Source organism: Pongo abelii, chromosome 18, assembly GCF_028885655.2.
Source record: "Pongo abelii isolate AG06213 chromosome 18, NHGRI_mPonAbe1-v2.0_pri, whole genome shotgun sequence".
Lineage (NCBI taxonomy): Eukaryota > Metazoa > Chordata > Mammalia > Primates > Hominidae > Pongo > Pongo abelii.
Window position 1 is genome coordinate 26,443,848 of NC_072003.2, and position 13,370 is coordinate 26,457,217.

At 46.3% G+C, this 13,370-nt stretch overlaps 1 protein-coding gene across 1 annotated transcript in view; it reads right to left on the reverse strand.

Annotated features, from left to right (window-relative positions):
* Nucleotides 1-11,208, reverse strand: part of LOC129050879 (ubiquitin carboxyl-terminal hydrolase 31-like) — a 52,095-nt gene extending 40,887 nt beyond the window's left edge. Inside the window, exons 1-2 of the mRNA XM_063717319.1 lie at nt 11,034-11,208; nt 10,668-10,981 (exon numbers count right to left, since the gene is read on the reverse strand). Of these exons, the coding sequence (XP_063573389.1) occupies nt 10,668-10,981; nt 11,034-11,208 (489 nt within the window). The remainder of the gene's footprint in view (nt 1-10,667; nt 10,982-11,033) is intronic.
* Between the last annotated feature and the right edge of the window lie 2,162 nt (nt 11,209-13,370).

The window sequence follows — 13,370 nt, forward strand, 5'->3', positions numbered from 1 at the left end:
CATATAAATCATTAAACATTGAACAGTATTACGAATGTTCTTTAGAAACATGTAAAAAATGTTTTACAAGTTGCATTTAAAAATCATAATCCAAAGTGGTCTGACCAGAATAACAACCATATAAAATATCATAAGTGGACAAGAAGTACAAAAATGTACATCAATGGCACCTCTTAGGGCAACGTGTTCCAGAGTAAGAGCATGTATGTCACACTGCCCTAAGTTCAAGTTGAAGCTCTGCCCCTGCAAATGTGTAAAGAACCAAACTAGGTCAAATCAGAATGACAGATTTAGTGCTAGTTTACATCGTTGGTTGGGAAGACATTTTTTAAAAATCTCGGAATTGGAGTTTTATAACAAATAGAAATCTCTAGCCAAAACTCTATCCTAAACTACCAAATATTTTCCCTCATGAATTACCATGGGACCACAAATAAAACTTGTCTAAAATAGAATTTATCATCTTTGAAAAGTTCTAAATTGCTTCAGTTTCCTAAATGTAACCAGTTTCAAAGAGGCTAAGATATATACTGTTTGTCCTGAACCAGGTTCTGTCCCTTCCCCTCTCTCATCATCACTCAACCCATCCTCCATGTCCCTAGCCTCTGAGTGACCATTCTTTAAAAATAAAAGAAAAAAGACAATCATACCACAAGCTTGTCTAAAATTATTTGGTGCCTACCTTTGCAGAATGCCATTCTGCAACATAGCACCGAAGGACTTCCAGATCCAGCCCTGCTCAAACCATCACTCAGTGGGCCTCTCCCATCCTACCTTGTACCTTGTACCCTTCTGCTACAACCACCCTAGACCTTGAAATTTTCTGAAGAAGCCATGTCGTTTGAGGTTCCAAACCTTTGCACTTACAGGGTTTGCTGCCCTTCAAAGGACTTTCCCACCTTTCCGCTATCCACCTAGAAAGTTCCTACCAAATCCTTGAAGACATGGAGCAGGCATTGTTTCTTCAGTCACCTCGCAGGCCCCATTCCTCCCTCAGGTGACCTCACCCCCAGGTTTGCACAGCACTCGTCCTATCCTATTGCAATTATTTTTATACCCATTTGTCTTCCCTTCTAAACCCTGAATTCCTTGAGGGCATGGGCCACTTCACTCATCTTCATATCCCCAGCGCCTTCTAATGCAGGACCAGCACAGGAAATGTGCTCAATAAATCTGTAGACTTAATAAATCTATATCCAGTCTGCAAAATACCAACCTGATTTGTTTCTTAATGGGTATAAATTGATATTTCAGGCTGGGCACAGTGGCTCACGCCTGTAATCCCAACACTTTGGGAGGCCGAGGTGGGTGGACCACCTGAGGTCAGGAGTTCGAGACCAGCCTGGCCAACATGGTGAAAACCCACCTCTACTAAAATACAAAAATTAGCTGAGCACAGTGATGCGCACCTGTAATCCCAGCTACTCAGGAGGCTGAAGCAGGAGAATCACTTGAACCCAGGAGGCAGAGGTTGCAGTGAGCCGAGATCACACTGATCACACCACTGCACTGCAGCCTGGGCAACAGAGCAAGACTCTGTCTCGAAATAAAAAATAAAGTAAAATAAACTGATATTTCTGCAGCTCTACGCTGTATTCAGCGCTAAGAGCAGGTAGTCAAACTGCAAAGCAAACCAGGTGTCATGACTGTGCCTTCCTGGTTTTCCTGCTGCCTCTCTGACTGCCCCTTAAGAGGTCCTCTCTCTCCTCCTGTTCTCTCATTTTTAGTTTCCCTCAAAGGCTTAGTCATGGGCCTCAGACCTTCGAAATATGCTCCTGGCTTCAATGATCACCTCTATGCAGCTGAATCCAAGTCTATACAGCTAGTCCTAAATTGCACCTGATTTGCAACTGTCTATTAAGACTTCCTCTCTCAAGTGGGAAGGTCATATCCTATGGTTCCCAACCCCACATATTCAAATTAAATGCACAATCTTTCTGCTCCTCATGCTCCACAAACCACTTCCCTTTCTAAGTGCTCAATTTCTATCAGCTATTAAATTTATATCAAATATCCCTATTATTTCTTTATCACCTTGGCCTGAAATCTCAGTATTCCCTTTACCACTCCGCCTCTTGTAGTTTTCTTCATAATGTCCAATGTCCTCCAAAATGTCACTTGGATTCACCTTTCCTCCTCCTTTTCCTCACTTCATTCCTGTGATTGTTTTCTCCCTGTATTTATCTTCTCCTCCATTTGATTCATTTTCACTCACCATCAGACCCATTTTTCTAAAATCATTTTCATCAAGTCAATCTCTCTGCACAACTCAAGAAGGCCCAATTGAATCACTACTGATTGCAGCCTCAAGGCTAAACTGCTGTGACAGACTCTCAAAGCCATCCATCATGTGCCCCCTCTCCTCTCCCCAGTTATCTAAATTTATCTCCCCTTCATTCCAAATCAGTGGTTCTCAATTTTGCTGCCCAGGGACATTTGGCAGTATCTGGAGACATTTTTAATTGCCATGACTTGGAGTAGGGGGGAGTACAACCACATCTAGTGGGTGAAGGCCAGGGATTCTGCTAAACATCCTACAGTGCCAGGACAGCCCCCAACAACAAAGAATTAGCCAGCCCAAAATAGCAACAGTGCCAAGGCCGAGAATCTGCTCCAAATCAAGGCTCTCTGTCCCCAGACCATGCTATATCTATACCTCTGCTCAGAATATTTCCCTAGCAACCTAGAATGTCGTCTCTCTTCCCCTTAACTATCAATGTTTTATTGATCTTCAAATCCCATTCTAAGTCTATAGTCCATGGCTTTAAATACCATCTACTGGTGACGCCTCCAAAATGTTTATCTTATCTTCCAAGTTCCTTACCCAACTGCCTACTAGACATCTCAGGAGTGTACTATTTAACATATCTGAACCTGAATTCCTGACTCCCCCAAAACTGCTTCTCCTCAAATAGGTATACAGCCCCAGCAATCACCCAGTTGCTCAGGAAAACAGGTGGGAGTTATTCTGGATGCTCTCCTCAACGTTCTCTGCTCCAGTGTCTTGCCACAAATCAATCCATTAACAAGTTCTGTCAAGAGTCTACCTCCAGACACATCTTAAATCCATCCACTTCTCCATCTCCCTCCACCATCCCTTTTACCCAGTCCATCACAAAAGCCTCCTGACTGGTCTCTGCCTCCATTCTACTCACTATTCAGTGCCCAGAATGACCACTTCACATTTTCACAAGATCATACCAGGACTCTGTTTAAAGCCTACAACAGCCCCCATGTCTCTTGGAATAAAATCTAAACCCCTTACTTTGGTCTGTAAGGCACTATAGCTACACAAGGCAGACTCAGCCTCTGCCTACCTGGCCCTGCCTCTCCACCTCCTCCATCCCATTCTCCTCCTGGCTCTCTAGCTGCAAACAACATCTGTCAGACTTTTAAGTGCACCCTCAGCTCTTTCCAACTACAGCGCCTTCTGCATTTTATTCCTCCTGCCTGGTCACACCCATTATTCCCTCTCATACACCTATTTCTCTTTAGCACTTATACAATAATTTTTTTTTTTTTTTTTTTTTTTTTTTTACACAGGGTCTCACTCTGTAGCCCAGGCCAGAGGGCAGTGGCACAATCTCAGCTCACCACAGCCTTGACCTCCTGGCTCAGGTGATCTTCCCACCTCAGCCTCCGAAGTAGCTGGAACCACAGGTGTGTGCCACCACGCCTGGCTAATTTTTGCACTTTTTGAAGAGACAGGGTTTCGCCTGTTGCCCAGGCTGGTCTCCAACTCCTGGGCTCCAGCTATCTGCCTACCTTGGCCTCCCAAAGTGCTGGGATTACAGGCGCATGCCACCATGTCTCGCCTACTGTAATTTTTAATTTCATATTTACCAGTGTTTATTGAATAATATCTGCCTCCTCTGTGGCAATAAAAGTTCCGTAAAGGAAGGGACCACATGGCCTTTTACAATTTTTTTACCATTATCATATCACTTTGTTTTCCACTATGTAACAAATGACTTGTACAATATGTGGCATAGAGTTAGAAAGTCAAATTTGTAGACGCTTAATTGCTGACAACAAATAAAAGGATAAATAAATGAAATCTTTCTACTTACACTTTCGTACACAATGATCTCACCTCTCTCTGAGCTCCCAGTGAACTTTCCTCATCAGTACAACTTAAAACAGCTTCTCTATAAGCAGCTAAGTTCTCTGAGGGCATGAACCTAGTCCTATAACCTTTGTACTCAATCCTGTATTCCCAGCCCCTTACCTAAACTAACAATAACTGTGCAGCAAATGTGATTCAGGTCCAAAATATGGAGTTCATAATTATCCCATGTATTTTTATTCTTCAATTAGTCCTCTTGGAAAATTTATTGTAATTCTTACACTTCACTTTTACCAAACTTGGTAAGATGTGGCAAACATCAGCTCAAAGCTTACTGGAGAGAGATCCACATGTGTTGATATACGTGTTGAAACAGTCTGAAAGGAATGTGTTTTAAGAAAGACTTCCAAAAACACCTAAGCCTGAGGAGCAATGGTACAAACGTGAAGCTAGCTGCAGATGACCTTATTTTCACTCCAATTCAGCACCACATTCTCAGAGGAAAAAATGTCACATGTTTCAGCACATCCCCTCTGCCCATGTATGTGTTATGTTGAAACCTGTCGTTTCATTGCTTGTACTGATAAGGCCACCCCAGGCCCAGGACCCAGTTTGTGCACCAGCAGTGCAGGGGCACACAGAGTTCACAGTCAGTGGAAGTCAGAACTCTGGTTCTGTTCCCTCAACCTCCAGCCAGTGGGTGAACTCACTTCCCTCATCCTGAAAGGCTAGGGACTACTCACACCACATCCAAGTCTCCTTCCAAGTCTAAAACTTCATGATTCTATCAACCTTCTCCCTCAGAGATGTGGAGCTTTGCTAAAACACAAGTGATGGCATTTGATAGACCAGAGAACTGACCAGGAAGGGATGTACTTTTTATTTTATACTCTGTCAAAAAGCTAAATGTGACCTACACAATTTCATTTTTTCCCCCAAGGGACACCCTGAAGTCAGTGTGCTTTGTGGAAAACACTGAAATATCAGTATACTAAAGAGCTTGACACAAACCAGAAAAAAACTGTGTACCATGGGTTTGCAGCATAGCACCAGAACCCCCAGCATGCATGCATGGAAAAGCAGGCTGGGAAACTCAGCAAGTGTGAGCCTCCGATTGCCAGGTTGTTCACCACTAGTCTCTTATACAAGTTTATTCCTTTTGTGACTTGAGAATGCTGACTAATAAATAAGCACCACAAGGCACCAAAGTTCAAGGAAAAAAAATATGGGAAAGAGAATTCTATTCATCAATTACTATTTGTTTCACTGCAAATCTGGAAGGAGTCCCCACAATTCTTTTATCAATAGATCACTCTGTGCTAGCTGTTCTTCGCCAGCACAATTTAAAAACTGCTGCCATAAAATTTATCTTTCTTGCTTGAAAGATTACCATCCATCTTTTTACTTGTTGCAAAATGGCTCTGAGCTCTAAAACTCAGAAAGCATTTGTAAGAATCTGGGGCACCCATGCTCCTACGAAAGGAATAAGCTGATTCCCTTTAAAACGGCATATTATGTATTCAAAGTGATTTATTTACTCTCACTATTTTACTAAGAAAGTGATGCAAGGGTCCTGCCAGTGAAGCCCAAGTTTTACCCTAGTACTGCTGCAAACACATATACACACTCAGAGACAGAGAAGGAGAAAGAGAGAGGGAGAGATTGGGGGGGAGACAGAGAGAGAGAGAGAGCGAGACATAACAACGTAACCATTTTAAAGGCTGGGGAAGTAAAAGGAAACTTGCTCTGAGTCTCCAAACTTTCCTCCAAACAGTTTCTCAGCCTCAGCACTATTGACACTTTGGGGTGAAAATCCTTTATTAAGGGGGGCTGTCCTGCACATTGTGTGACATTTAGCAGCATCCCTGGAATCTACCACCACATGCCAGTAGCACCCTGATCCCAGCTGTGACAACCAAGTAGGGTTCCAGACATTGACAAATGTCCCAGGGGGTGGGACCAGGGTGGGGTGAGGACAGGCAAAAGTGTCCGTGTTGAAAACCAGTGCTCTAAGAGTAGGAAACAAAAAAAAAAAAAAAAAAAAAAATCTGTGTAAAAAGAGAAAGAATAAAGGCAATGGCTAGAGACATTTTTTAAAGCATATCAAGGTGGAGCTAGTCAACTCATTTCATCCTGGGAAATGAAAACCCAACTTTAACAACCATCTAGCCCATCCAAAACCAAAAACCATCTACTTGGCAAGCTCCTAAAACTCAAATCAATGTGGTTAGAAAGGAAGAAAGAATTCTAACTGAAAAACTTACAAAGAAAAGCATTAGTAACTTAAAGTTTTTAAGATAATAAAAGCACAAAGATGTAGTAAGTGCTTTTCTAACCCCAAGGTAAACTATCTCAAGATGGCAAATTGGTTTTATCTCCTCTGCCAGCTTCAACTAGGTGGTGGTGGCTGCCTGGAGCCCTTCTAGAATGGAGCAGGATTCTAAGGCTGAATGTGAGCGATCTGAAAGTGAAGAATATCTGAATGAAATAAGGATGTCCACCCCAAGCAGGCAAAGCACAGTGAGGTATGACTCAGATCCATCTTCTGGTGTTTAACTTTTTTTTTTTTTTTTTTCCTTTTTTGAGGCAGAGTCTCACTCTGTCACCCAGGCTGGAGCGCAGTGACGTGATCTCTGCTCACTGCAACCTCCACCTCCTGGGTTCAAGGGATTCTCGTGCCTCAGCCTCCCGAGTAGCTGGGATTACAGGTGTGTGCCACCACGCTCGGCTACTTTTTGTATTTTTTTAGTAGAGATGGGGTTTCACCATGTTGTCCAGGCTGGTCTGGAACTCTTGGTCTCAAGTGATCCACCCACCTTGGCCTCCCAAAGTGCTGGGATTACAGACATGAGCCACTGCATCCTGCCTTAGCATTCAACTTTCTTTATACTCAAAATAATACCCATCAAATTTAGCTAAAATAAAACCTTTTTTAAAAAAGTAATCAATTTGCTAGAGTTACCTAACCGGGGGAATAAAAAGGGGAAAAGAATCTAATTATATCACTTCCTTGCTTAAAAATCACCTCTGGATTTTCAACTTGCAGAGGATGAAATCCAAACCAGCATAGCTCACGAAGCCCTTCACAGTGTCTTTCCAACACTCTTCTCCCAGGCTTCCTGCACCCCCACTGCTCTCTATGGTGCAGACAGCCACTAAATGTCTATTCCCCAAAACCACATGCCCTTTCATGCCACTCCACCACTTCCTCGCCCCGCAAATTTCTATTCATCTTTCAGAACACTACTCAGGAGCCACCTTTTTTGGTAATGCTTTCCTTGTTCCTTGGTGCCTGCTATACACAGGATGGTCCTTGAGCCAAAAGCACTGGCATCACCAGGGAGCTTGTTAGAAATGCAGAATCTTGGGTACCACTCCAGCTCTACCGAATCTCAATTTGCTTTGTAGCAAGATCGCCAGGTGAATTATGTGCATACTGACGCGTGAAAAGCGCTGTCTCAGGGAACTTCCTAGATCCTACTAGACTCAGCTCTTCATAGCTTCCTGGGAGGTAAACCCCTCCTTTACTCATCTCCTCTATGAAGACAGGAAAACCCAAACACCCACCCTCCAGCCTCCGTGACAGCCAACTGACATGGTTATAGCCAATGAAATATCAGCAGAAGCCTGCTGAGGGGCTTCTGGAAGAATTTTTATTTCCCTAATGACTTCCTGCCGTCCTGGGTAGAATGCCGGGTGCTGTGGCTGCCATCATTGGACAACCATGAGGTGACAAACTTAAGAACAAAAAGCCAATGATAGCTAAAAAGACAACAGGTGGAAATACAGAAATGGTCTGGATCCTTGTTGGGCCCAACAAGCCACTGAACCATAGAACCATCCACCTCCGGAATCACTGTGTGTGCCAATTGCCAATTGCCAATTGCAACGTTTTTATTGCTTAAGGCACTATCATTAGGGATTTTCCTTTCTTGGGCTGAAGGCATTCCTAACTGATTAAGTAAGCTTTCAATAAATGGGAGGTAAATGAATGAATGTAGAGTGAAACCTACTAAAGGTTCAGGAGATTACATTTTTTAAAAAGCCAGGCCTCTAAGAATCTGTTCATGTCTGCCAAAGCATGCCTATAAATCAGTCTCTGTACTTCTAGAATTATTGACCCATTTCTGTTCACAGCTTAATGGATTAAAAAATGAACACAAACTCATAAAAAGCAATGGAAATGTTCACATACAAAGATGCTGTAGAAACTGATTTTCACATTTTGGAAAAGAGGAGAAAACCAAAATTAAATACTAGGCTCTGACCTCGAAAAGTTTACAAATGCTGTGGCTACTTACAGGCAATTGTACGCAAAGAGGGGCGGGGAGGGGCGGGGCGGGGCGGGGAGGGGAGGGGCGGGGAGGGGCGGGGCGGGGCGGGGCGGGGCGGGGCGGGAGGGGAGGGTGGACCTACAGTAGTCAGTTCTCCTGATCATTCTCCCTTTCTAATTTTGAGATCTCAGCTGGGCACGGTGGCTCACGCCTGTAATCTCAGCACTTAGGGAGGCCGAGGCAGGTGGATCAAAAATTAACTGGGCATGTAGCGGGCGCCTGTAGTCCCAGCTACTTGGGAGGCTGAGACAGGAGAATTGCTTGATTGAACACAGAAGGCAGAGGTTGCAGTGGGCCGAGATCAGGCCACTGCCCTCCAGCCTGGGCGACAGAGTGAGACTCCATCTCAAAAATAATAATAATAATTTTGAGATCTCTGACATAGATCTCATTTTTTTCCAGTCCCTATCTCAGGCAAGTACTTCCATTCAAATTGCCAAGATCAAACGATTTTTTTCCAAGAAAAACAACATTGAGCAGCATAAAATATAAGTAAAAAGTATTAAACGGGGAGAGATGCACACTGGCCATGTAGTTCGTCAGCAAGAAAGCTGGACCTTAACAAGTGCAGATCCTCAGCTAGATCACCTTTTTATATTTTAACAAAATCATCTCCTTTTACTTAAATGTTGTTATAAAGAAGCTTTATAGCACCAATGGGAAACCAGTACCTTTTGCCATGAATTGAAGACAAATGGAAACCCAATAAAAACATAACCTTATTAAATTCTAGCTACTGTTGCCTGCCAACGCTTCTAGACTTGAAGCTTGTTCTCTCTGTTTAAAAAAAAAATGGGTGGGGGGGTGAACAAGAGGTGTTAAAAACAGACTAACATCAAGCTGAGACTTCGTCCTGGGCAAGATCAGGATAGGAAAAAAAAAAAGGAATTAATCTCCTTCTCCCTGTGTGACTTCACGCTGTTTTTGTTTTGTTTTGTTTTTAGAGATAGAGTTTCCTGTTGCCCAGGCTGGAGTGCAATGGCGCGATCTAGGCTCACCGCAACCTCCACCTCCCAGGTTCAAGCAATTCTCCTGCCTCAGCCTCCTGAGTAGCCAGGATAACAGGCATCAACCACCACGCCCGTCTAATTTTGTATTTTTAGTAGAGATGGGGTTTTTCCATGTTGGTCAGGCTGGTCTCGAACTCCCGACCTCAGGTGATCCACCTGCCTTGGCCTCCCAAAGTGCTAGGATTACAGGCATGAGCCACTGCGCCCCACCCGATTCCATGCTGTTTAATACCATATTCATGTCCCACCTAAAAGTATCCCTTACACAATCTCACATCATGTTCCCCTTCTGCTTAGAGTAACAGCCCAATTTCTTAGTGCATTCTAAATGGTCCCATACCATCCAGTACCAGTCCACCACTCGGCTCTCAAATCTCACCGTCTCACTACACTTGCAGCCCCACCAGCAGACAGCAAAGGAGGGCTTGGCCAAGGGCCATACATACCCCCAGGGATGTATAGCTCACCCCTGTAATCCCAGCACTTTGGGAGGCCAAAGAGGGGAGGGTGGCTTGAGGACAAGAGTTCAAGACCAGCCTGGGCAACAGAGCAAGACCCTGTCTCTAAAAATAAAATAAAAATAAAAAGTAGCCTGTCAGCACATCAATCACATCAGCAGGTTTTCTTTCTTCAAACCACTATCTGATATTATGTTAACTACTTCAAGTCTTTAATAACAAAAATAATAGCAGCAAATACACATGATAGTGAAGTATTTTACTTATCAGGTTGAACCCTATAAAAGTGCCAATCTGTAAATAAAAAACGGTGAAATATGGGTAATTCCACAGTGTTCGACCTAATATATCAACTGTTTGCAGCTCACAACTACCTTATAAAGTAGGTCCCAGATGAAGAAACTGTAAGCACAGAGAGGCTGCTTAACTTACCCGAGGTCACATTGCTAGTAAGTGGCAGAATCAGGATTTGAACCCATGCTCAACACTCCCACCCCACAAAAATGCAAGTTCCATGAAGGCGGACAGTCTTGTTCATTGCAACGTCACTCCCATTGCCTATTATCACAGAGTATGGGCACATATGTAGTAAGCTCTCAATAAATACATGTTGAGTGAGTGAGTGAGTGAATAAATGAATGAATGAATCTCCTTACAATCACTGGTCGATTGCCCAGACCACTCAGAGCAACCAATGCAGAAGCCTGCCAGGCCAAGAGGAACCGAGGGAAGGAAGACCTGGGTGGGCAGGTGCCCCAGGGGCTCCGGGTGCAGTCGGGGCGTGGCGGCGCGGGCTCACCTTGAAGTCGCGGCTGTGCTGCGGGATGTACTCCAGGGTCCAGAGGGCCCGCACCAGGTGCGCCAGCTGCTCAGTGACCTCGCCCTGACCCTGCGCGCGGCGGCCCGTAGGCGGCTCGGGGTCAGGCGAGGGCTCAGGCCGCCCCGCCCGGTACTGGCCCAGTACCACGCCGGGCACCTGCTCGGCGGCGCGGGAGAGGCGGGCGACGCGGGAGAGGCGGGCGGCGGCGGGCACGGGGGCGGCGTGGGCGCGGCGGCCGCCCGGGCGGGAAGCAGCTGCGGAGGCCGCCGCGGTCCGGGGCGGCGCCCTCAGAGCTAAAGTGCGAGAGCGTGGACAGCGTCTTGAGAACGCGGCTCATGAAGCTGCCCACCGAGCGTGCAGAATAGAGCAAGGCGGGCACGGCCGGCCCGGACGCCCCGGAGCCCCCCTTGCCGCCGCCGCCAGCGCGGCCGCTCGGAACCAGCCGCTTGCTGAAGGAGCGCTTCTTCTTCCCGCTCGCCGCCGCCTCCGGCCCGGACCCGGGCGCCGTTACCTTGGACATGGCGGCGGCCGCAGACACTCATCACCGCGCCCGCCCGCCTGGCCCGCGGCCCCGCCACGGCCGCCGCCGCATCCCGCAGCGCCGCGCCTCACCGGGCCCGGGTGCTCGACGCCCCACACACCTCAAAGCGCAGCCGCGCCAGCGAGCGAGCGGGAGCCGGCTGGGCCACCGGGCGCGCGCTCGGTCCGCCTAGCTGGGCCGCTCACGTGACGCGCCTCCCGGCACCGCCCGCCCCGCGCTGAAGCCGCCTCGGCCGCCATGTTCACTGTGGGACGATAGCTGCCTCTCCAGCCGGACGCCATGCCTGGAGGCTGCGGGCGCGGTCCTGCTGCGTGAAGCCCGAGGGAGGCCATGTCTAGTGTGGGCGCGGTCCCGGCTTGGAGGAAAAGGCTGGGCTCCCCTTGGATAGTGGATCCCTGGGGTGGGTCTCTGTCTTTGCTGATCAGATGGCAGAGGCGGGAACGGGCAGGAATCAGGATGCTGTCAGTTACCAGACCGTGCAAGAGCTGGTGGACATGGCCCTGACAGGTCCTGGGCAAGTCAGCCCTGTCTGGCTCCCAAGGGACGTTGCAGATACCTACCGTCTCGGTGCCAGCGGAGCGCAGTCACAGACCCTGGCACGTCCCAGCGGGCTTTTCTTCCTGGCTGCACCTTGGAGTCCCAGCGAAACGCTGTTATCATAACTACCTTCCTTTTCATTCCAGCCTTTAAAACTCCGCCGGGCTCTCCCATCATCCATCCATCCATTCATTCATTCAGTCATTCATTCAACAGTTACTGGGGATATTGCAAAGAATTAAATCTATTAAATTAGAATCAAATGTCATATCCCCAGCGGATTAAATTAGCACGGTTTCTACCTGCCCTCTTGCAGCTTACATTCCTACTGGGTGTTTACAATACCTGTTGTGTTCCACACATTATGCCAAGCATGCAATATTTTCTTCAATCTTTAATTCACCATCTTTGAGATTGGTACAGTTCTTATCTGATTCAAACACAAGTTTTATTCACAACCCCTATACTTGACCTCTAAACCAAAGGTCACGAATCCACAATATCACAGGTCACAAACCCACAAATGAGTGAAGAATCCTGGTGTTTGAATTATCATATTGACTTTCAAGTGACTTGGGTCTCAGTGTTGGGGGAAATATAAGGAATGATGGAGACTATAGCAAACTTCAAATTAACATCTTTCTAAAGAGATGGCTGCCACTCAGCTCCAGCCAGTTGTTCCCGTGTGAGAACAGGAGCTCAGCGTTACCAGATCATCTGATGTTTTAAGAGAAGGCAGAAATCCTATTTTTAAATGTTGGTTCCATTAAAAAAAAAATAGTGCAGGGAGCAAAAAATAGTACATCTTTGGGATGCCTTTAGTCCAAAATCAACTAGTATATGACCTCCTCTCTATAGGCTTCCCTCTGCTAAAAGGGCTAGTCTGAGTCCTGAGGCAGATGAGAGAAATCAGGGAAGGGAGAGCCCTTCCTCCTTTTTAAAACAAGAAGGCCACCTTACACCACGTTTCAAAGTAAATGGTTTTTACCTTTGATCTCCCTCCCCATTGTAAGTAGGGCTCTATGATGACATCTCCAGGGTGCTCTGCACTGTCCCTAATCGCCTCCACTCTCCTCTTAGTCAAAATTCTTATCCGGACACCAGGAAGAAAGCCATCTGATTCTTCACACTAAAATGTGAATGCAATGGCCCTCAACTTCTGGGCAGTTTGATCCAGACTCCAGGGCCTTTGCTGGAGCTGTTCCCTCTCCCTTGAACCTTTCCTTAGCTAACTTAGAACCTTTCTACTTAGCTAACTTCCCTTCATCCTTAAAGTCTCACCTTAGATATCACCCCCTCCAGGAGATGTCCCTTCCACAGGCTGTCTTGGCACCTCTCATTCATGACACTGACTTGACCATATTGCAATTCAGTTTACAATCATCACCTTCACTAATATGTGGGCTTCAACCCAGCAGAGACCCATCTTACTCATTACTGGGTACCCAGTAAGGTAGCCATCATATAACAGGTTGATTATTTGGCAACTTTATACCTAAACAATGTCATGTGTGTGTGTGTGTGTGTGTGTGTGATGGAGTCTCACTCTAACACCCAGGCTGGCGTGCAGTGGTGGGATCTCGGCTCACTGCAACCCCCATCTC